The 24,183-nt window shown below is 48.1% G+C and overlaps 1 protein-coding gene across 1 annotated transcript; it reads right to left on the bottom strand.

The window, feature by feature from the left end:
* Window positions 1-73: 73 nt before the first annotated feature.
* LOC136661063 (very-long-chain 3-oxoacyl-CoA reductase-like) lies at window positions 74-22,067 on the bottom strand. The gene is made up of 11 exons (XM_066638085.1): window positions 22,053-22,067; window positions 20,736-20,807; window positions 20,445-20,520; window positions 14,794-14,904; window positions 13,699-13,763; window positions 11,006-11,050; window positions 10,874-10,908; window positions 10,248-10,329; window positions 9,920-9,985; window positions 5,997-6,143; window positions 74-88 (listed from the first exon to the last, which is right to left on the bottom strand). The coding sequence occupies exons 1-11, from the start codon at window positions 22,065-22,067 to the stop codon at window positions 74-76; spliced, it is 729 nt and encodes a 242-aa protein (XP_066494182.1).
* Window positions 22,068-24,183: the final 2,116 nt, after the last annotated feature.

The following is a 24,183-nucleotide window of genomic DNA, read 5'->3' on the forward strand; positions in this document are numbered from 1 at the left end:
TAAGAAAAACACCCGAAATTAGGAGCCAAAGTAGTGACTATTTTTCCTGTTAAAACCAGGATAGGAAAAGTCATTATGTCAAGATGACCTGCAGAGAAAAAACATGTGCGTCATAGCTTTCTCAAAAGGAACATTCCAGGGTCTTATGTAATCAAAGTTGCAGGCCAGAAACTTCTCCATACATGGCTCATAGACTTCCCAGTTAGGGCTGGAACCATGCACCAGTATGCCAAATAAGGAGAGGGAAATGACATGCAATATCACATGGGTCAATTATTTGTGACAGAGTACAAGTAAAGGAGTTTTGGGTGTGGTTCTCTGAGAAAACCCACTGATCCACCATGGGGTAACTTCGAACCTGTATCCATCCTAATCTATAAATAGCATGTAAATAAACTTTCTATATGCTTTTAAAGGAGTCTGTGTCTGCTTACCATTTGACCCAGAGATCAAGTCCCAGAAATCTCTCTATCAGAGTACTCTTTTAATTGGCAACAGATTTACTGTCTTTGCCAAGGCTGTCAACTGTCTTATCTAATGTTGCTAGTTTTCCCTCATTAAAACTGCTTCTAACCTGTGTATAACCTTTCTTGGTGCCAAGAGATATCAGCTTCCTAATTAATTGGTGCAGGCGCATCCTGCTTCCTAGTTCTCTGTATGTTGTATCTAATCTCACTTTTAGTTGTAAATCTGTCTCTGAATCTACAGAGATATACAGAGTTCTTATCTTGTGAGGAGTAACTTTTCTTAGAGTCTCCTTGTTAGACTCTCTTAATTAACTTTGCCAGACATCTGCCTCTTCAAGATTACAGGGATACAGCTCCTATATTCCATATCTGTGAACTGTCTGCGAGACAGATTACTTCTGCCAAGGTTGCATCTGAATTACAATTTTCAAACTTGTGGCTTTAAGTAAGACTTTCACCTTTCTGTGTATTTCATGCTTTGATCTAACTATTCTGACAACTAAAAATCCACTTTAAACTACCATACATTGCTACTAACATTAATTTACACCTTTAAGCAATAACTATTAAGTAAACAAGCATTGTGATCTCTTTGACATGAAACTCTGGTTAGTACCCTTTAAATACTGCTCTTAGTGCTCCACATATGTATATCTAGACTGTATTTTTGATTTAAAGGGAACTAATAGAATAATAAGTTTAAAAAATCCAAAAAGCCTTTTTCCATGTGTCTTCATCTGTCTATTTGTTTCCAAGCAGGGCTGAGGCTGGAATTTCCCTCCCTCATGCTGCCTATTCAGAGACAATGCTTTATCTGATGCTTCGGTATAATGAATATACAAGGCTGTAAATTTGATTCCAAGAGAAGCTTAAATCATTTGTCATACTAGCAATTAGCCTGAGATGGAAACTTCAGCTTCTTATACTCCCTTTTCCATGAAGCATTCACTTTATCTGATGTCCTTGACAGTTTGTCAAAAGACATTCTTTGAGACTGATTTACAGCCTGCCTGCAATTTGCAGTTTCTGGCCTGCTTGAGACTGAGAGAGGGCAAAATGGATTTTTGTAAACATTTGAACATTTTCCCTATTAAACTTCCTAATGATTTGCTCTGTTTAACTTTTAATTTGTTTGTGTTTGGCTTATGGCTTTCATTAGCCTGTATCAATCTGAGGACCCCTTTGTGACAATGGCTTCTGCATGAAGGTCATTTCAGTGCAGGAAGAGGTGGCAACTGCATCACATACAAGCCATGGGACCCCAGGTGCACACATCCATCCTTGCAAAGTATTAGAAAGTGTGCTGGGGACACCGTCAGAGCTGGACACCAACCCCAGGAGACAGATCTGGTGAAGGAGCCAGGCTCCAGAAGCAGAATGGAGATGGGTTGGATTTCAGCACTGAGGCAACATGATGAATGCACAGACAGAAGAGAAGGAAGAATGAGTGAGAACAAGAATAGAGACCTGATAACGAGGCAAGCCCAGACCTTGTGCCCATAAGTGCAGCATCCAATAAGTGCATTTCCTGAGCCAGCTGAGGGTTGGAGATTTTAGTCAATCAATTAAATCAGCATCAACATCAACAGCAACTCTTCCCCCCTTTTCCTTTATAGGTTTAAAAAAAATACATAATATTGCATTTTACGATAGTATCTTTTTTATTTTGTTATTCATCAATAAAGAAAAGAAAAAGAGATTCAACTGAAAACGAGAGGCAGTCATGGCAGCAGAGCAAAAAACCAACCTTCTGCCTGGCACAGACAGAGTGTGTTACATTCTACAGTTTTTTCGGATGTGCAATCATACTTTAGCAACTTGGCAAAATCAGCGGAAAGTAAGCGCGAGATGAAAAATCAGTTTCCACCAGCTTCCAGTTGTTTCACTTTGGTGGCGGCAGTGAAGAAGGCCAATTCTATGCTTGGGATCATTAGAAAAGGTATTGAGAACGGGACGGCTAATATTATAATGCCATTGTACAAATCGATGGTAAGGCCACACCTGGAGTATTGTGTCCAGTTCTAGTCGCCACATCTCAAAAAGGACATAGTGGAAATGGAAAAGATGCAAAAGAGAGCGACTAAGATGATTACTGAGCTGGGGCACCTTCCTTATGAGGAAAGGCTACGGTGTTTGGGCCTCTTCAGCCTAGAAAAGAGACGCCTGAGGGGGGACATGATTGAGACATGCAAAATTATGCAGGGAATGGACAGAGTGGATAGAGAGATGCTCTTTTCACTCTCACATAACACCAGAACCAGGGGACATCCACTCAAATTGCGTGTTGGGAGGGTTATGACAGACAAAAGAAAATATTTATTTACTCAGTGTGTGGTTGGTCTGTGGAACTCCTTGCCGCAGGATGTGGTGATGGCACCTGGCCTGGATTCCTTTAAATGGACAAGTTTCTGGAGGAAAAATCCATTATGGGTTACAAGCCATGATGTGTATGTGCAGCCTCCTGATTTTAGAAATGGGCTATGTCAGAATGCCAGTGCAAGGGAGGGCACCAGGATGCAGGTCTCTTGTTATCTGGTGTGCTCCCTGGGGCATTTGGTGGGCTGCTGTGAGATACAGGAAGCTGGACTAAATGGGCCTATGGCCTGATCCAGTGGGGCTGTTCTTATGTTCTTACCCTTTCCCATCCCCTGGGGGCTGGGGATAAGCATAGGCCCTCAGTTTGGCTGTACTTGTCGTAAGAGGCGACTAAACAGCCACCGGGTAAATGGGACTCCTTAGCCTGGGAAGGCAGCTCATCTGAGAGAAGGAAAACTCTGATCCCAAACCTCCACTGCCTTGTGGCTACATCCAGGTGTGGAAAAGGGTTCAGGAGTCAACCTCGAGTCCCTGAGGCAGTTCATGGCTGAACACAGTCATGTTCTGGCAACTCCTGCGACGCCGCTGGAACCAACCGTATTGGCCTCTGCCTTTCCATTGGACCATTTCAGCGACGTGCAGAGGGGGGATTTGCTGCATGGGAAACAATCTAACCTCCATATCTGCTTTATCCAGGCTTCACACACTGGAGAGGACACTCTGTTCCAGAACCACCATTCAGAGTGCGATACCATAGTCTTCCGAGACTGAAGGATGCCAACAACCCTTTCCCTGATGACACTTTCTTTGATATGGCTATCCGTAAAGATTACTATGGGGGGCCATATCCGTGAATCCCGTATCTGTGGTTTCACTGAAATGCGAATTAGATCAGTGCTTGCCTCCCCGTGCACCCCTTCCCTCTAGAGGGTGAGGAGCATTCGGTATTGTCCACGGATTCAGGTATCCACAGTAGGTTCCGGAACAGAATCCCTGCGGATATGGGGGCATACCTGTATACTGATGGCTTTCACTCCTGAGAGAAGCCTGATCACATAGTATTCACTTAGACTACATCCCCTTTTTACAAGGTCAGTGTTAAGTTAGCAATAAGAAAAGAAATAGCTCCATGTTAACCAGTAAGTCCAGTTCTGCTTGGGACTTTTCCTCGCTTGGCGTTCACAGGGGCCACTAGGGCAGCTGTTCCCTGGCTGTTAAAGCTATCAAGGCCCTTTCTTTTCTCGACTGAAATGAATTGGTCATGTGGGGGGAAAGCAGCTTCCCAAATATGCAGTGGAAACTTAGTGGTAAACATCTCATCAACATCTGTGTGCAGGAGAACAAGACCCAAACAAAGCTTTAGGGCCAGGGCATTGGGCCATGCCCCATCCCTTCACGGATCTCCAGCAAGGAAGGCTAGTCCTGCCTCATCATGATCTTGTGGAAGAAGAAAGTAAGAGCAATCCCGACAGATGAAAAATGCAACCACTGGGGAAGTAATGTCCGTGCCAGGAGCCACTGAAAGGCAAACAAAAAGAAGGAAAATGCTGAGCAAGGCTGAGTGAGGCTTTTCTCTGAGCAAGAGGAGTATTTATTATTATTTATTTATTGGAGTTGCAATCTGCCTTTCTCCCTGGGGGGCACCCAAGGCGACTAAGGAGTAGAGTTTGGGGGATGTAATGAGGCTGCAGCCTTATTAGCCAGAACTGGCTTCAAATTTATTCCCTCCCCCCCAGGAAACGCTTGGTTCTGGGAGGAAGCCAGAGGCACAGATGCGCCAAATTCTCTGTTACAGAATTCTCAGCATCCTCACAAGCTGCAGTTCCCAAGGCCCTCGGAGAGGAATCCAACTAATATCAGCAGGGCCGGCCCATCCATGAGGCCAACTGAGATAGCCGCCTTGGGTAGACTGATAGGAGGAACTCTCCTTTATGTGCTCACCGGCTTCTGCTCCCCTCTAATGTATGCCTGAGACTCAGCAGAGCTACTACTGCATTAATGGCACACAAACTGGTAATAGTTCTGCAAGCCCCATATCTCACCTACTGAGGCGAACTGCAGACTCTCCGATTGCATTTTGTAACATGAAAAACAAGTGGAGGTGGGAAATAAACTACCCACAACTAAATAACATTTGGACTTTGCCCCAGAGGCAGACCAAGAATATGTTGGTGTTCACATTTTTTGCATAGAGCAGGGGTTTACAAACTGGGGCGTCGCCCAAAGGCCCTGCCCCTTAAGGATCGCGTTGCTCAGGGGACAAACCACTTCTGGTTTTGCGGAGGTGGGGCGCAATCAGGCCTTTGGCATCCCAGGCCCTGAATTGTTATAAGCTAGGATGTGGCAGGAGGGGCCTTGATGTCCAGGCCTGGTGTGCAATGTAAAGGAACAGTTGCACTGTATATGTGGCTGATTAGCAATCAGCTGCACCTGTTGCAGGTGGGAGTCACGTGACTTGGGGAGAAATGTGTGCTGAGTCATGTAGGCAATGGAGGAATGGTGCAATGCACCACTGGACAGCCAATCAGAGTGGGTCTCAAGACTGTCTTGTGACTATGAGGTCGCCCTACTCTGATTGGCTGGCCCCAGTATATATGGGGCAAGTATAGACTCCTGGGTGTGGGTTGTTGTGGGGGAGTTTCTGCGTGCCGTGCTGCTGGTTTGTGTACTGATTTGGACTGCCTTCTCGTGACTGTGACCTGCTGTATCCCTGACTTCTGGACCGTTTGACTGACTACTCATCTGCCTGCTCCTTCACCAATACATGCTTCTGCAACAAACAAGCCTGTGGCTGCTTCTTTGGCTCTGTTTAGGATCGCCTGCTTCTTGTGCTGTCTCCTAAGCTCCCGTGCCACTTTGCTATCGGGAAAGCTATCCTCCCCTGCTGCCCTGGCAGACACAGTCATTCCACTTTCACTTTCAAAGCTTCAGGGAGCCTGCAGATGGTCACGCAGGGCTCCCCACACCCCCGGGAGCCTGCAGGAGGCTCCGGTAAGTACAGCCAAGCGCCTGCAGCCCCCCTGAGTGGCGCAATCCTGGTGATTGCATCACTGCCTTCTCCCCACCCCCGTTGCCTCTCCCCCACCCCCCACAAGGACTTAGAGCAGTTCAAACTCCCCTAGAGAGTTTGAAAACTGCTGGCATAGAGGATAAAAAACAAACAAGGGTTTGCTGCTGTCCATTAATCTACCTTGCAACCCACACTGAACATACCTGAATGCTGTGCATAGGGGTGCCCGAGGTCCTGTTGGTGAGCCCCACAGTATTCAAGGCCTTGTGTGCAAACACATCTGCTGGTATCTTCCCCCATTCTGCATACTTGGCAGTTATATTGCTGTCAACAACAGAGGGCAGCACACTCTGCGGAAGAAAGGAGCATTACAGCGGGAGACCATGTCTGAATCCAGGCTTGTCTTCTCCAGCTGAGGATTCCTCAGGACAGGAGCTGGGAACTGCAGCCTGAGGTTCAAGCGGCAGAAGGTTCTGGGCAGGAGATCTAGGCTCCAAGTACTTTTTTTCCCAGGCCTTGACAATCTGGAGGCTTCATATTCTGACTGCCAATCAATGGATATGGCCTGGCAAAATGCCAATCCAGGCTTTCAGAAGTTACTGTACCATTGGTTGAATGGTACATCTTTGCAAACACTGTCCCATTTGTTGCTTCCAGTTCCGAATCACTGAACATAAGAACATAACATAAGAACATAAGAACAGCCCCACTGGATCAGGCCATAGGCCCATCTAGTCCAGCTTCCTGTATCTCACAGCGGCCCACCAAATGCCCCAGGGAGCACACCAGATAACAAGAGACCTCGTCCTGGTGCCCTCCCCTACATCTGGCATTCTGACTTAACCCATTTCTAAAATCAGGAGGTTGCGCATACACATCATGGCTTGTACCCCATAATGGATTTTTCCTCCAGAAACACGTCCAATCCCCTTTTAAAGGCGTCCAGGCCAGTCGACATCACCACATCCTGTGGCAAGGAGTTCCACAGACCGACCACACGCTGAGTAAAGAAATATTTTCTTTTGTCTGTCCTAACCCGCCCAACACTCAATTTTAGTGGATGTCCCCTGGTTCTGGTATTATGTGAGAGTGTAAAGAGCATCTCCCTATCCACTCTGTCCATTCCCTGCATAATTTTGTATGTCCCAATCATGTCCCCCCTCAAGCGTCTCTTTTCTAGGCTGAAGAGGCCCAAACGCCATAGCCTTTCCTCATAAGGAAGGTGCCCCAGCCCCGTAATCATCTTAGTCGCTGGGGAATTAGTGATGGGCTGCCTCTTAGTTAGGCAGCTTCTGATAATTGCAAAGATAGCGGAGGGGGGGATTAATTGTCGCCTTCCCTTCATCATTTTCATCTCTTCTGTTTACGGTAAAACAACACTAGCACAAGATAATTGCATCTGCAGAGAACCGTCCAGTTGAGCTCTTTCGTGTGGTCCGTAGACTTTTACATCTGGTCCCCCCACTGGTGGGGAGGAGCACACGGAAGCTCGCTGTGACGAGTTTGCAAGACACTTTGCAGAGAAGGTCGATCAGATTCGGCATGACTTGGATGCCGCTGTGGACATGTCTACTGATGTCCCTGGGGCACCTGTCTATCCTGCTATTTGGGATTCCTTTCAGCTTGTAGAGCCTGTGGACAGGATTCTCTGGAGTGTGAGACCTGCTGCTTGCCCGCTCGACCCGTGCCCAGCATGGTTAATTAGGGCTGCCCGGGAAGGGCTGGTCGAGTGGACGGAGAGGGTGGTGAACTCATCTCTGAGGGAGGGGGTGCTCCCGCCTGCCTTGAAGCAGGCAATGGTTCACCCCCTCCTGAAGAAGCCCTCCCTGGATCCCACTAATTTAAATAACTTTCAGCCGGTCTCGAATATCCCATTCCTGGGCAAGGTGATTGAGCGGGTGGTGGCGTCCCAGTTTCAGGAGGAGGAAACGGATTATCTGGACCCATTCCAATCTGGCTTCAGGCCGGGGTTCGGGACGGAGACTGCCTTGGTCGCCTTAGTGGATGACCTTCGCCAGGGAATGGACAGGGGGAGTGCAACCCTGTTAGTCCTGCTGGACCTCTCGGTGGCATTCGACACCATTGACTATGGTGTCCTTCTGGGCCGGCCGGCCGGGTTGGGGCTTGGAGGCACTGTTTTGAAGTGGTTCCGCTCCTTCCTGGCTGACAGATCCCAGAAGGTGGTGCTGGGGGATGCCTGTTCGGCACCCCGACCTCTTAGGTTTGGGGTGCCGCAGGGTTCCATCTTATCCCCCATGCTTTTTAACATCTACATGAAGCCGCTGGGAGAGGTCATCCGGGGGTTTGGAGTGGGTTGCCACCAGTACGCTGATGACACCCAGCTTTATCTCCCCCTGATTCTGAGGAGGCGGTTGGGGTCCTGGATCGCTGTCTGGAGGCGGTTAGGGACTGGATGTGGGCAAACAAGCTGAAATTAAATCTGGATAAGACAGAGGTGCTCTTGGTTAGGAAATCTACAGCTCGGGTGCTGGACTATCGTCCTGCTCTGAATGGGGTTGCACTCCCTCTGAAGGAGCAGGTCTGCAGCTTGGGGGTTCTCCTGGATCCACAGCTGCTCCTGGAGTCCCAGGTGGCGGCGGTGGCCAGGGGAGCCTTTGCTCAGCTTCGGCTGATTCACCAGCTGTGACCGTACCTGAGCTGCGCGGACCTAGCCACAGTAACCCATGCCCTAGTGACATCTAGATTAGATTATTGCAATGCGCTCTACGTGGGGCTGGCTTTGAAGACGGTCCGGAAATTACAACTTGTACAGAACGCAGCTGCTCGTGTGGTTGCCGGGGGCACGTCGGTTTGACTCTGTTGAGCCGTTGCTCTGGCCGCTACACTGGTTGCCGGTTCTGTTCTGGGCCCAATTCAAGGTGCTAGTTTTGACTTTTAAAGCCCATTACGGCTCGGGTCCGGGGTATTTGAGGGACCGCCTCCTTCCTTACAATCCGGCCCGTGCTCTTAGATCTTCTGGGGGGGCCCTTTTGACTGTGCCACCACTAAGAGATGTGAGAGGGGTGGCGGCCAGGAAGAGGGCCTTCTCGGTGGTGGCCCCCGAACTGTGGAATACCCTCCCCTTAGAACTGAGAACTGCTCCCTCGTTGCTAACGTTTCAGCGTGGACTGAAGACCTTTTTATTTCAAAAAGCTTTTAATTGTTGACAGGCTGGCTGGCGTTCTTGCTTTTTATATGAAAATTCACGGGGTTTGTTTTGTTTTTAGCTTTTTAATCATTGTAAACTGTTTTTAACTGTTTTTCATGTTGTATTTTTTAAATTGTTTTTTAGCCGCCTTGCATGCCCGTTGGGCAAAAAGGCGGGGTACAAATTAATAAAATAATAAAAAATAAAATAAAATAATAATAATAATGGGGAACTAGTAATTAAAGCAAACTTGCTTCCTCCTCTCCTCTGCCCTGCCTCCAGATACTAAAGTTGCTTAACTAAGGGCGCAATCCTGTCCTGGGGTTGGGCCGGCGCAAATGTGCCGTAAAGCATGTTTGCGCCTCCTCGTGCTTTGGCTGGGCACACGGACACATACTGGCCAACCTCCGCGCCGACTTGGGGAGGGGCCTCGCATCAGCCAAGCTTGGCCGACGCATGGCTCTGGGGTGTGTGGGAAGGAGGCGGGAGGGAGGTATTCTGTGGCAGGGGGAGGGCAGGGGAGGGCAGGGGGAGGGCGGTCCTGGGGGCGGGTGGGCGGGGAGCAGGAGTTGGGGCTGGGACCGGGCAGTTATGCTGGATCCCAAACCCTGTTCCCGAGCAGCATAGCGCTCTCCTCGAACATGCCACTGAGGAGACCCATAGGGGCTGCAGTGGCTTACCTGGGGGTAAGGGGAAGAGTTTCCCCTAGCCTCTGGCTGAGCCACTTTGAGCCCCTATTTTATGCTGGATACAGCACAGGCCTCCTGGTCTGCCTGTTGCGGCACAAGACTGGATAGCGCTGTAGGAGATAGGTCATCACTGAGCCCCTGACCACACGATATACAAAGTGAAATAAGGAGTAAAAAATAAGTAATTTTTTAACTGGGAGAATTTTGCCAAGCCCTGTTGAGTGATTGCCACAAGTCCGACTGTCCTTTGATTCCTTGGGATAAGAACAAGAGGCTCAATCAACAATACCTGCACAATGATGCCTTTGGAGCGGTATTCTCGGTCCAACCCTCGCGCGAAAAGATCCAGAAGTGTCTGAAACAGAAGCAGAAAAATCAAGGTCTGAGGGTGGAAATAACTCCACGGGCACTTAGGGTGAGGACATTGGCTCCCATTCTCATAGCCACATTTGCAAAAGATGGTTAGACCTCAACTGACAAGGGCACGATCAAGCTGCAAGTTCCACTTATTATATGAAAAGCAGATTATTTGGAGGTCATGAAGTAGAGGGAGACAATGGAAGTAAGAAAGCCTGGACCTTCAGGTATAGGGTTACAGAGGTGTACATGCTCCTCACCTTGGATGCAGCATATATCTCTTGCAGGGGCATAGGACGACGGGCAAGTATCGAAGATATGTTTATGACAATCCCCTTCTTCCTACAGAGAGAGTCATTCTGGTGAGTTAGAGCAACACCTGCCCTTCCCTAAGGAATCCAATGCAAACCGGGATTCTCCAAAATATTCCAGAGTGTTCCAGAGTGTAAAGGATTGCCTTTACAGCAATCAAAGAGCCCTTGTGGCACCAGAAAGACTGTGACCCCAAGGACTGGAAAAGAGCAAATGGAGACAAGCAAATATCTCTTTCTAGCTAAGTATGCTACATCAGTACTTCTCTATCACAACTATGTGATGTGGCCAACCAACCATTTTGGGTTCAATGTTCCAGGGACCAGAACCATCTCTGTGCTATTTATTACTACTGTTCCTTTCTTTCCTGCAAATTTGCCACAGATGAGCTTTGTCCCTCTTTTTGGGGGCAGAGGGTTCTGTCCACACATCTGCTCATGATACTTTTTTCCTATACTGTTGACAACCCCAATCAAAATCCAGTTTCCTTGGAGGAAGCAGAAGCCCTCACAGGTGTCATTCTGGAATACTGTACAGGAAGGTTCTGAGGGGTGCAGATTCCCTCCTTGCCTACCTGGCAACCATCTGAGGAAGGATGATCTGTGTCATCTAGGAGAACAAGAGCAGTGACACACAGTCAGTGATGGGAAACGGGGCCCAAGCACCTTCCCCTTCCATGTCCCGTTTCCATCCATACATCACCCACCTTCAATGTCGAAAGTATATTGCAGTTCACCAAGGCAGGTATATACTGTAAGAGACGGAAAAGAAGTGTGACTGTCTTGGTTGTTGTCTTGTCACAAAGCTTCTGGCAGTTGATGAGAGACCAAGGGGGCCTTGACTTTCCAGACCACCTGGGCATCTCTCCACATCCTTTGGAGCGTCACAGGACACTTCAGCTAGTAAAAGGTGGAGAGAAAGAGCGGCCACAGTCTGAATTTGACAGAAGTAGAGCCTGAGTCTTGAAGACTTGAATAGTGTCCTTAAAACAACCTGCTTCGTTGGTCACGGCGTTTACTGGCTCCTCCATGCAAGAGAGGGATGTTTCAAAGACAAGACAGAGGCACAAGAAGCTTCCACTCAGTCACAGCCTCTCCCTGTTTGTCTCTTGGGATCATTAGAAAAGGTATTGAGAACAAAATGGCTAATATAATGCCATTGTACAAATCCATGGTAAGGTCACACCTATAGTATTGTGTCCAGTTCTGGTTGCCGCATCTCAAAAAAGACATAGTGGAAATGGAAAAGGTGCAAAAGAGAGCAACTAAGATGATTACTGGGCTGGGGCACCTTCCTTATGAGGAAAGGCTAGGGCATTTGGGCCTCTTCAGCCTAGAAAAGAGGTGCCTGAGGGGAGACATGATTGAGACATACAAAGATATGCAGGAGATGGACAGAGTGGATAGAGAGATGCTCTTTACACTCTCACATAACACCAGAACCAGGGGACATCCACTAAAATTGAGTGTTAGGAGAGTTAGAACAGACAAAAGAAAATATTTCTTTACTCAGCGTGTGGTCAGTCTGTGGAACTCCATGCCACAGGATGGCGTGATGGCATCTGACCTGGATGCCTTTACAAGGGGATTGGACAAGTTTCTGGAGGAAAAAGCCATTATGGGGTACAAGCCATGATGTGTATGTGCAACCTCCTGATTTTAGAAATGGGCTATGTCAGAAGGCCAGATGCAAGGGAGGGCACCAGGATGAGGTCTCTTGTTATCTGGTGTGCTCCCTGGGGCATTTGGTGGGCCGCTGTGAGATACAGGAAGCTGGACTATGGCCTGATCCAGTGGGGCTGTTCTTATGTTCTTATGTTCTCTCACATCCAGTGCCTCACCTCTTCAATCACAGGCAGCTGTTTGCCCATCCAAATGAGGGCAAAGACCAGAAGCCAGATCTGATAGCACAGAGTGTGTTTCCTAATCATCTTGAGAACTGCCCTATCTGGAAACTCCTACCATTCGGGACAGGAGGCAAACCATCCTTTTAAGTTGCAGGGCAGTCCGGGAGGGGATCGGGAAGTGCTGAAAGGTTCCTCCCTCCTTCTCTGATTCTTGTCAAGGAGATTAAGCAACAAAGAGTCCTGTGGCACCTCTGAGCTGAAGATGTTTAAATCAGGACACGCCTCAGTGGGTTACAGACCATTTCATCTGATCCTATCAGTGAAATCCACAGTGGAATAGGGAAGATGTGTGTGGGTGGAGGGTACGAAAAGTAAGGCTAAAAGCAGTAGAATGTCAACTTCCTTGAAAATAAGAAGCACCTGAAAAGCCAGGAAGACAGAGGGGACCAGATTTCAGTAAACCTCTATGCATGTCTACAGCAAACCTGCTCCCAGGTGAGCATATATAAGATTGCAGCCATAGTACTGTTCATGGTTAAGGTGCACAAATTAGGGCGCAATCCAAACCTGCAGTGAAGCAGGCAAGCCAGGAGGCTTGCGCTGCATCCAATGTGGGTTTGCAGGTAGCAGCGGCTCAGCCAGGGGCAAGGGGAAGCTCTTCCCCTTACCCCTGGGTAAGGGCTGCGCGCCCCTATGGGTCTTCTTGGACCTGTGCCACCTCTGGAGGTGACGCAAGTCCAAGGAGAACGGAGTGGCTTGAAGCTTGAAGTTGCTCTATTTGCCCCGGAGACGGGGGTTGGGATCCGGCATAACCGCCTGGTCCTGCTCCCAGCCCCGCTCCCGGCTCCCCACGCGCCAGCCCCTGGGCCCGCCCTTCCCATACCCAGTAACGCCCCCTCCCGCCCCCTCCCCAGGCCACCCCACACCTACCTTTGCCGCTTATGTCGGTGCGCTCAGGCTGACACAAGCGGCTGTGCAGGAGCTGCAACAGAGGCTTCTGTCTCCCTCCGCACATTGGCGCATCTGGATGCGCTGACCTAGCTCCCACTCATGGAGGCACAAATGTGGTTTACGGCACGTTTGTGCCCTCCAGGGCCACCTATGCCGGCATGAGTGCCGGTTAGGATTGCGCCCTTAATGTGTGGCCCTATTTGCAGCAACAGAATGGCAACCTCTCTGAAAATTGTTTCCAAGAAGGTTAGAATTCCACACCATATTTGCTCTAGGAAAGGGAGCCCAGCAGCTCCGGGTCAGTGATTAAAAAGGCCCAGTGTTGGGGGGGGGCATGTAAGGGCACTTTCCAACTCAACCTGAGAAGAGCCCCATTACATGCCTGCTTGAGACCTGTGAAATATGGGGTGGGGGACAGGGGAGCCACAAACGAGCACTGTACTTTCTACTTCACACGCTCAGCTGATTGCAACCCAGGGATGGCAGCCGACATGTCACAATGCACTGAGCCACCAACTGTGTGCAGGGGAGATTGCATAAATGGCGGTACCTGATGACAGGCAGGGAGGTGCCAGGCGGTCTTTGGCTGAGACCAAACTCACCTTGTCAATGTTAGGGAGGTCTAGAAAACGCAGTGGCAGAGGAACGTTCATGCCAACATTGTTCACTGTAAAAAGAGTGAGCAGAGGGTGAGTTGTCACACAGACACAGAAGGCCAGTGGGTCAGAGCCACCACCCTTCCGCCTTCGCTCAGCAACAAAGCAGAGGAGCACAAAGAGACCTCAGGCACATACTTCAAGACAACAGGCTGGAAAGTGGGTTGAAATTAGAGGCCACCAGACCGATGCACCCACAACAAGTTCTAATGGAAAACCTAGAGCCATCTTCAAAAAATTGACCCTCTCCCCATTTTGATATTCTCTGACTCTCTGAGGGAGGGACTTCCAGTGATTTCTCCACTGCTTGCTGGACTTACAGCTCACTCCTATCTTGCATTGGAACAGGCAAGTTCAGTGCAAGATTGGGGTCAGAAGTGGCTCAGCAGGAGGCAAGGGGAAACTCTTCCCCTTACTCCCAGGTAAGCCACCACGGCCCCAGTGGGTCTCCTTGGACTTGTGTCACCTCAGCACCTATTGTGCTGTTAGGATTGTGCCCATAATGTGCATGTTGCATTATTTAAAAACTTAATAAAAAGTATAAATAGGAAAAAGGAGCGTATACCCAGAATCCCATCTCAGGCGGTGGCACAAGTCTGAGGAGAACGGAGCGGCTTCAAGCTCTTCCTCACTGCCCAGGGAACGGGGTTGTTATCCATCATAACAGCTGGGTCCCAGCCCTGCCTCCTGCTCCCCGCCCACCTGCCCCAGGACTGCCCTCCACCCACCCTCCCACCATCCCAGAACACCTCCCTCCCGCCTCCTCTTCGCCCTCCCCAGACCTGTGCATTGGCCAAGCTTGGCTGATGCCACCCTCCCTACCCATGTTGGTGAGGAGGCAGGATGCAGCCTCCATGGGCTGGCACGCATCCCAGCACCAGCCCAGCCGACTCCTGAGAAGGCGCTAACGTGTGCTACCCTCATGGGCTGGCACAACAGACTTGTGCTGGCCTATTGTGCTGTTAGGATTGCTCCCATAGTGTACATGACGCAAGATTAAAAAGCTTAATAAAAAGTATAAATAGGAAAAGGTGCATATACCCAGAATGCCAATCTCCAGGCCCTGCAGAGCATCTCGAATCGGCTCATAGCTTTCCGATCCCTCGGTGAAATCCATCTGGATGACTCTGGTGCTTCGGCCGTGCTGTTCCTCTTGATAGAGGGTATAGAATGACAGCCATTTATGCTATGCCATTAGTAAAGCTTAATAGGGGATGCTCACATGCTTAAATTTAAAAAAAGCCTCAAAAAGCCATTTTGCTGTCTCTGTTTGAAAATTGCAAGCTGACAGCTTTGCTAAAATTGGCAGAATGTCAAGAATGCTTGGCAGCAGAACAAAAGATAATAGTTGAGAACAATACGCACATTGAAGGCACTGTTTTAACAATGAACAGATGAATACACTTAGCAAAAGGCAGTTTGCAGTTTAAAATCATTATTCTTTCAGGCTTCTTAGAGCTAAGGGCAATATTACTATATGTATACAAATACTAGGAGAGTTATTATAGTAGGTATTCACACAAAATTCATAGAAATGCCAGAGGAAATCATTATGTTTGCTTGCCTTTACTTATTCTTAAATATTTTGAATAGTTTTGTCCCTAAAAGATGTAACCAACATATATAGAGCTATTATAAGAAGTTTTAATTGTCTGATTTCATTAAAAAGGTTCAGTAAAGTATAAAAGCCATTTCAGGTTAAAATCATTGTCAGCCTCACAAAAAAGCATAGATAGGTATTTTCTAGCTGAGGTCACAAAGTCTTACGATAACGGCAAAGTAAGTTGCATCTCAAAGATAGATATAGGCTCTTATTTGGCACCAGAAAGTGAGAAAACTGAAAGGTTAAATACACGGACTTGCAACATTATGGTGGGAAGTCTTCGTAATACAGGGAAAAATATTCGTTGACTAAGCTTTTGGCAGGTTGAAATAGGATTTCTTAGCTATGCAGGAGATAACAGAAATATTCATGGGAAAGTCCCTGTTTGAGCTAAAGCTAACAGGGAAAGCTGTAATTTGTCTAAAAGTGAATGAAAGATTTCTTACAAGAAATCTTTCCTAATAATGAAAGGTTAGCTTGTTCTGTATTAAAGTATATTAAAGTATACCACTATACATCCTTTAAAAGGTACCAAGAAACAGGTTAGAAGAAGGTCCAAAGGACCTTCCTTAAAAGTTGGCAAAAAGCCCAAGAGTGTTTGCTGGGAACAGGAGAAAAGAATGTGAGACAAGATAACACAGATGGCTCCTTGTAACAAATAGGAGGTCATTCCTTCAGTGTGCCAAGAGTAAAGGTCCAAATATTTGCCAAACGGCCAGTTCTGAGTAAAAATAAGGTTACAGTACACTCTACTGGTTGTTGAAAACTTTGAATTGTATATGTTTAAATGTGTGGTTTTGCCTTATTTGTAACTTGTTACTTGAAACTCACCAATCAAATGTCTAAGACTATCTCCAGCCTATGAAAAGTAAAGCCCCCTCTATGATGTCAAACTCCAGCCAATGAAAAGTTCATATGCCTCAAACAAAGGACCCAAAATGTAATAAAAGGGTCAGGTTCAGATTGAAAAGAGCACTCAAAGCTTTGGACAGGTGCTGCCAGTTGAGCCGCCAGTTGCTGGCAATGAAATAAAGCTTGCAGACGATCACCACTCTTGCCTACTGAGTCTTGCTTTTGAACCTTGCAACACCTTGCAACACTTTGGGAAGTGAAGGCAAAAAGATGCTGGAACTGCCTTGCCAGAACAGGTCACTAGACCAACAGGCAGACTTAGGAACACTGAGCAGTTGTCTGACACATGCAGGTGTCCAGTCTTGCAGGGGTCCGAACGGCCTGTCCGGTTATGTCTCTGAAGCAGAACAGCCAAATCCTAACTAACTTTCTGTGCCGAGATGCAGTGGCACCAGTACGGCCTCCACTGTATCCAGCATGGAAAGAAAGGCAGCTGGAAGTCTCCCTGATGTAAGGAGACACCTGTTCCCTTGCCCTGAGGTAAGCAGCCTCTGCCGCTATGGGACTACTTCAGTGGTTCTCAAACTTTTCCAGCTCGTGCCTCCCCTGATCCTTGTAGCCATTGAACAAAATAGGACTTACTTCTGAGTAGACCTGCTTAGGATTGTGCCCTGAGTTTGTTAGCAGCACACCTGGAGGGTTTTGGAAAGGGAGGGGGGAGTGATGAATTTGCTGGGGGAGGGGAAGACTTTGTTTTGTGTGTATCCGCTAATTGCAAACTGATGCAAACTGAGAGACTGTTTGGTTGGAATCCTAACCCCACTTTCTTGGGAGTAAGTCCCATTGAACACAATAGGACTTACTTCTGAGTAGCCCTAGCTAGGATTGTGCCTTTTGTCTTACCATCCATTTCCATAACCTTTATTGACATTAAAACAGTAAATAGCAATAACAGTAGCCAGAACAATGGCTAAGTTGCCGATAGAGAAAAGCGCAACAGAGAGCTGGTAAGGGAAAAAGGGAGGGAAGCAAGGGAGGGAGTAGAATCAGGGTGGAAGTTTTAACTTGGCAACAGCGGAAAGAAATTCTGCTACTGCATTGGTAGTGGCTACAGAATTGTCACTCGAGAGGACAAGTAAAGGATCAATGGAAGTACCCAGGAAAAAAGACAGCAGGGGTTTCAAATGTGCGTCTCAAAGAGATTGGTGAGCCGGGCAGCAGAGTAGTATGTGATCCACTGTGGCCGGTTCTAGGAAGCAAAAAGGACATAATCTGTGGTCGCGTGGGATATTGGAAAATCTGCCAGAATGAACAGCTGAGGGGAAGATGTTGAATCTCGCAAGCATGAACGCTCTCCTCTTGGCAGGGTTGATCAGCTTCCTGAAGTAGTTACCAGGGCGACTAAGTGAAGGGAGAAGGCCAAAAACAGGTGGGGTTCAGATTGGAGGAGAGTTGGTTGAATTCAGATTCCCAAAGTTTAGATTTACTAATTGAGTGGGCCCTGTGGAGGTCAATGTCAGCAAGGGATTCAGGAGATAGGTCTAATGAAAGAAGCTTGGAATCCATAAATTGGAACCACTTGGAAAGGCAAGAGTCCTTTAATAGATCTTTTAAAAGGGACTCAGAATGAATACTTAAGTGTAAACGGAGCCAGAACTTGAAAGTGAGGGACCACGCAATGGTAGAAGGGAGGTGGATCCCTAGTTCGAGCATAACAGTAGACAGTCTAATTAAATTGGGGACCCCCAGAATACATCTGAGGAAAGAGGCTGCCACTTCATCCAGATCTTGGTTCGCAGCCTCTATCCAAATGGGGGCACCATACAACAATTGGGAGAAAATTTTAGTTCTAAATATGTGAAGGGCAGCAGGAATGTACTGATTGCCACTAGAGTAGTGAAAACGGGCAATCGCATTTAGGTGAAGTAAGGATGAAGAAATAGCAGATTTCCTGTGGGGGAGCCAGCTGTGGCAAAAGTGAACGGTAATCCCCAGGTATTTAAAAGTTTGAACTTGTTGAAAGGAGAGATTACCTATCTTCCAGGGGAGCGGGACCCAAGACTTAGCAAAAACCAAAATTTTGGTTTTCTCAGAATTAATTATTAAACCATTGGTTAAACAGTAATTTTGGAAGGAGGATAATAGGTGGCGTAGGCCAGATCTAGTAACAGACAAAAGGACTGCAGCATCTGCATAAAGAAGGCTGGGAAGGGGGACACCATTGAGGAAGGGAGGGCAGTTCTGACAACTAGATAAATAAGGGGGTAAATCTGCCAGAAATAAATTAAAAAGGAGAGGAGCGAGCATACAGCCTTGGCGAACTCCTTGGTTGATGGGAATTTTATTGGCTATAGTACCCACGCCATTAAGGCGAACCCTACAGGAGTTAGATGAATGGAGGCGACGAATTAAAAAAAGAAGACAGGATCTATCCCGCAGCTGGCCAGTTTGTTCCACAGCAAAGCCCTGTTAATAGAGTCAAACGCTCTGCGGAGGTCTATAAAGGCCACGAAGAGTTTGGCACCGTGATGGACCGAATACTTCTCGGCCAAGTAGGAAAGCAAGAAGGCGTGATCAGCAGTAGCCGCACCTGGGCGAAAGCCAATTTGTTCTTTACCCGGTAGGGCTTTGGAAAAGGCCCAAGATGCTAATCTGTTGAATAGGAATTTGGAATAGAGCTTCCTTATAAAGGAAAGAAGGCTAATTGGTCTGTAATTGCCCGGGTGGGAAGGGTCACCTTTCTTAAAGATAGGGACAAGGGTTGAGGAGAGCCAGGAATCTGGGAAACAGACCAGTTTGATTAATTAAAGTGAAAAGGTTAGATAGGGGTTCCGCCCACCAAGAGGGGTTGCTGATTAAGATTTCACTCAGGATGTCATCAGGGCTGGGAGCTTTCCCGACCTTTTGTCTTACAATAGCAGCCAATAGAGTACCCCCCCCCCCAAAAAAAAAAAAGGAGGCAGGAGGAAAAAGGGAATGGCTGAAAAGGAATGGGGATTTTTATTTTTAATCAATTTTTGGAGACAAAGCCATCAAGAGTGGCTTTTTTTCTTTTTTGAAGGGGGAGGAAAAAGAGAAAGGTGAGGATCCTGAGTTAAGCTGACACAAACCCCAAGCCTATGTAGGTCTACTCAGAAGTAAGCCCCATTTGAGTCCATGGGGCCTACTCCCAGGAAAGTGTGGAAAGGATTGCAGCCACACCCAGCAAGATTACAACTCACCACAAAGCAGATGGGGGCTGCTCACACACATACACCCAACATGCAGATGCCACCCCTGTTCCCCCCAGGAAAGATGGAGGGATGCAGGCTGGGGCATTTGGACACCCCCCCCCCACTAGGAGCAGGCTGGCTCCTTCCTTCCCAAGCATAGGAAAGCACTGCACTGCCTGTACTTATTTTGAAGACTGCCAGGAGCATGCCCTGTGCTGATGAGATGCAGCACCTCAGCACTCTTCTCTCCTCCAGCCTTGCCCAATCCCAGGATGCCTAGGGTGAGGGGCACACTGGGAAATGTAGTCCTTGGGGCAAGGTCGCACATGGAGACTGCTCCATGATGAGATGCGGCACCTCTGCCTGCCTGCCCAGCCAGCCTTCTCTCCCACCTCCCCCGCCGTGTTTCACAAGCCCTCCAAGCCTCATGCTGCCCCACCCACCTCCTTCACAGCTGCAGAAAAGCAGCAAGTCAGCAGGCAGCACGTGCAGCTGAGCGGAGCAGAGCACAGCAAAGCACAGCAGCGCAGCCTCTCTCCGCAAGATGCCTGGTGACACCCCTGGAAGCTAGCCATGCCTCACTAGGGAGGTGGGACGCACAGATTGAATGCTTCAGGGCTACTTGGATCTGCACCAGCAAAACCTGTAGCTCAAGTTCAAGCAGCCACATGTCGGTGGATCAGTCCTGGGAATGGGAATAGGATTAAACGGGAGCCTGTGCCGCTGTCCATGCTCCCTCCCAGTGCTGGTCTGCCCTCCCCATCCCCCACTACCACCCTCCCCCCTTATAATGCACACTCTTCCTATCACAAAAAACAAAGAGATAGCAAAAGAACAGCATACTTATCAATCTATCATCATAAAACAAACAACCTTCAACATGGCTCCAACTTGCTGTGTCAGTAATTACTTTGGCAATCTTTTCTTTCAGGATCCCAGAGCTCTGGAAAGAGTCCCATTTCTGAGAGCTGGACCCAGCGGCTTGCCCAGTCACCTCCGCCTCCCAGGTGCAGCTTCTCACTTACCAATTTCAGCAGCCACCTGCTTCAGCTTTTCCAGGGAGCGGCTGATGAGAACCACGTTGAGGCCCCTCTTGGCAAGCTGGAAGCCAAGAAGGAAACTCAGGTCAGGAGATAAAAAGCTGCAAAGGTGAGCAAAGGCCAAGTGCCAAGTGGAAAATGTGCCTGCTGTGCTCCTTTTCCTGACAGAAGGCAGGTGGAGCACATGCGACTTTGTTTACTCCCTGAATGTATGCGAACCTGCGCATGGCCAAGAAGACCCTTCTATGAGCCTTTCATACATCACAGTCCACTCACCTCATGCGCGTAGGCTTTTCCAATCCCCGCCGTGGCTCCGGTTACCACTACAAAGGAGACAAAAAGGACAGGCTTTGAATAAGAGGAATGTCACCCAGGAGAGTTTCACTGAGGACTCTGTGGGTGGCCAGGTGGGAGGGGGTAAACTGACATAAGACCAGTAGAGACTTGCTCTCTAGTGTCTTTTCGAAAAGTGAGTCAAGCCGCAAGTCAGGTGCGATCCCACAGAACAAACGGAGGTGTTGGAGTTTGTGAGATGTTCCCATTCCAATGCCATCAGCGATGTGTCAAAAGTCCTACACTTCAAATGAGCCATGAGTTTGGAAAACATTCCTCTAATATCATGAAGAAATACCACCCCCTGCTTTGCTCTCCTCTGGGCTCTCCAGGCATTTTCCTTTCCCCCATCCATTGGGCTCCTCCTCCCCTCTCTTGTCCAGAGAAAAAAATCAGGCCATCCATTCGGCCAATCAATTGTGCATTCTTTCCGAGATGGACAAGGGATGGACAAGGGAGCCCGCTCCACCCCTGTGTCATGGCTGACCCACCTTCTTCGGGTTCCTCTCTCCTGCCTTGTGCAGCCTCCCTCAACCCCCTGCACTCCATAGCCCCCACCTCCTGAATCCAACCTACCCTCTGAATGCTAGCTTCCAGATTGCCCACATGGGCTTTCGGGGTGACGTGAAAGAGGCAAAAAGAATAGTAAAGCTGAATCGCAGGACCAAAATGATGAGTCTTCATGACTCGTGTATGTACAAGTCTTTTCATGTAAAAACCCTGAGTAGCGAGTCATTTTTAAGTCCAGCTGTACCTGCCCCCCAGGCACCAAAACCCTAATCTTATGAAAGAAACAATGCAATCCTTTGCACATTTACTCAAAGCCATTTTCATTGGGGCTTACTCCAGGGTTGCGGAATGCAAGATCAGAACCTCCATCAATTAATTGTATGTGTTGGAATTGATCCATTAAGTAAATCTGAAGCAATTTGTTTTGGAATAAAACAATTGCTTTTGGAAAGCCACACTTATTTATCTTGAACATGACGGTAAAGAAGACATTTGATCTTAACAAAGCATTCTCTCATAAGTCTGCAGGTTTTATAAGTGAATATGTTGATAATAAGCAACATTAAAATAAATGTGCAGCCCATTTAATGGGGGCATCTTTCAGTTCATCAAAGATTTTTTAAATGGATTAATCATGAAGGGCATCTGTTGCAATTCTACTCAGGATACATCCTCCTGCCTGTCCTTCAGAAATGACATTCTAGTACAAGCAGAAGGTGAGGAGAAGAGCAATCGCATGCCAGCACTCACCTGCCCAAGGTCCATAGCAGGCCAGGTCGACCCCTTTCCACACTTCAGACAGCACATAAATCCTCAACCTAAACACCAAACCCCAAACAGCCTGCAGAAGGAGCCAGAGGACAGTCAATCCTCCAATAACTGAGAGCAGCAGATCAAGGTAGAAAGAGCTGCTGGAACTCATCTCTTCTCCTTTTTCTCCCTGGAATGGAATTACAGGAATTTCAATGAGCAGTTTTTTCTCTACTAAGTCCTCCGCATTGATCCTAAGCACCTTGCACGGTGCAAAGAGCTGAGTCTCCCGAGTTCTTTCACTGCAATGATGAGAGCAAGATTAGCACAGACCAACTTGCTCCCTATTTTGAATAAATATGATGCCAGGATGTTCCTGGAACATCTCATTCCTGATCGCTGGGATAGGTTTACAGAAAAGAGTCCAGAGGTCCTGATACCCTCTTCATACATCAGAGGGCTCACCCAACTGAACTCTCAATATTGGCAGTAGCAGAAACACAATGTGCCCCATGGCAACTGGGCTGGCCAGCCCCACACATTGAAAATTTGTATCCTAGGCTTGCCAAAAACACCTACTGGAGAAATATCTAGTATGCCTGGGGTGCAATCATCCTAGCCAATCCTGGCTCCTTTAGCAGCAGTTCAATGTCATGCAGAAATCAGCCTGCAGAACTTTGCACAGCATAGAGAGAGGCACTATCCATGATGAGCAAGATTTAATTTGTGTATGGAGCGTATCTGAGCATCCAAAGTGCCTCACATATGGTGTGCTTATGAGGTTCAGAACCATCATTTGAAGTGTGACTTCTGGAACTAAGTGGAAATGGGCACCCTCTCCAACAAATGGTTGCCTAAGGCACCCACCCCAGTTGGCCTCATTAATGGGTCGGACCTGTTAATGAATTTTTATCATACTACACTTAAATACAAGCAATTAAGCAGAGATTTTTGTTTCCAGTGAGTAAGATAAGATTACAGCCTAAGGGCACAATCCTACCCTGCATTGGAACAGGCAAGCCAAGAGGCTTGTGCTGTATCCAGTGCAGGATAGGGGCCAAGGTGGCTCAGTCAGAAGTAAAGGGGAAACTTTTCCCCTAACCTCCTGGTAAGGCGCCCTTTCCCCTATGGGTCTCCTGGGACTTGCGCCACCTCCTGCCCAGCTCACTGGTATACACGTTTGATCACTTACCCCTTTCCACGCTTCCGACAGTATATAAATCCTCATACAATGTCCCAAGCCACCAGCAGCTCGCAAAAGAAGCCAGAGAACAGGTATAACCCCAAGGATAGACAGTGCCAGACTGAGATAGAAAGCAGTGTTGGAAGTTATTGCTTCTCTCTTTCAGCAGCATACACTGTCCTGGATCAAACGGCTTCACGAGCGCTGGAGCACAAGCAGGCTCTTTTATTCTTCTATCTCAGGGCAGTGCCTGCAGAGTTGCCAAATCTCCAGTAAGGTGCTGCAGTTGCCAGGAATCGTCATCAGACTCTAGGTGACTGTTGAAAGCCATGCTGGGGATTTCAACCGGAGCTGCAGTCAATAACAGTTGGAAAATTGGCCCAGGTGTCAGTCATTACCATATATGGGCATTACATCCCAAATCCCCCCCCCCACACACACACACTCACATCAGCAGCATAGAAAAGAGCAGGACAATCTTCACGCAGGGCTCTCACTTTCTGCAAGCCAATAGGAGGTGTTAGCACATTGTGAGGCTAACCTGAGTGCAACAGCTGAATCCTGAGCTGCCCGGTGCCCAGGGTTGGAGTGGCGCCAAAATGGCTGCCCCTGGATCCAACTGACACCGGGTAGCCGTTGGCGGCTCCTGACGTCTCTTTGAGGGAAGGGGACATAAGAACATTCCCACTGGATCAGGCCATAGGCCCATCTAGTCCAGCTTCCCGCATCTCACAGCGGCCCATTAAATGCCCCAGGGAGCACACCAGGTAACAAGAGACCTCATCCTGGTGCCCTCCCTTGCACTGGCATTCTGACATAGCCCATTTCTAAAATTAGGAGGTTGCACATACACATCATGGCTTGAAACCCGTATTGGATTTTTCCTCCAGAAACTTGTCCAATCCCCTTCCAACACTCAATTTTAGTGGATGTCCCCTGGTTCTGGTG

This window comes from Tiliqua scincoides, chromosome 10 (genome assembly GCF_035046505.1).
Source record: "Tiliqua scincoides isolate rTilSci1 chromosome 10, rTilSci1.hap2, whole genome shotgun sequence".
Classification (NCBI taxonomy): Eukaryota; Metazoa; Chordata; class Lepidosauria; order Squamata; family Scincidae; genus Tiliqua; species Tiliqua scincoides.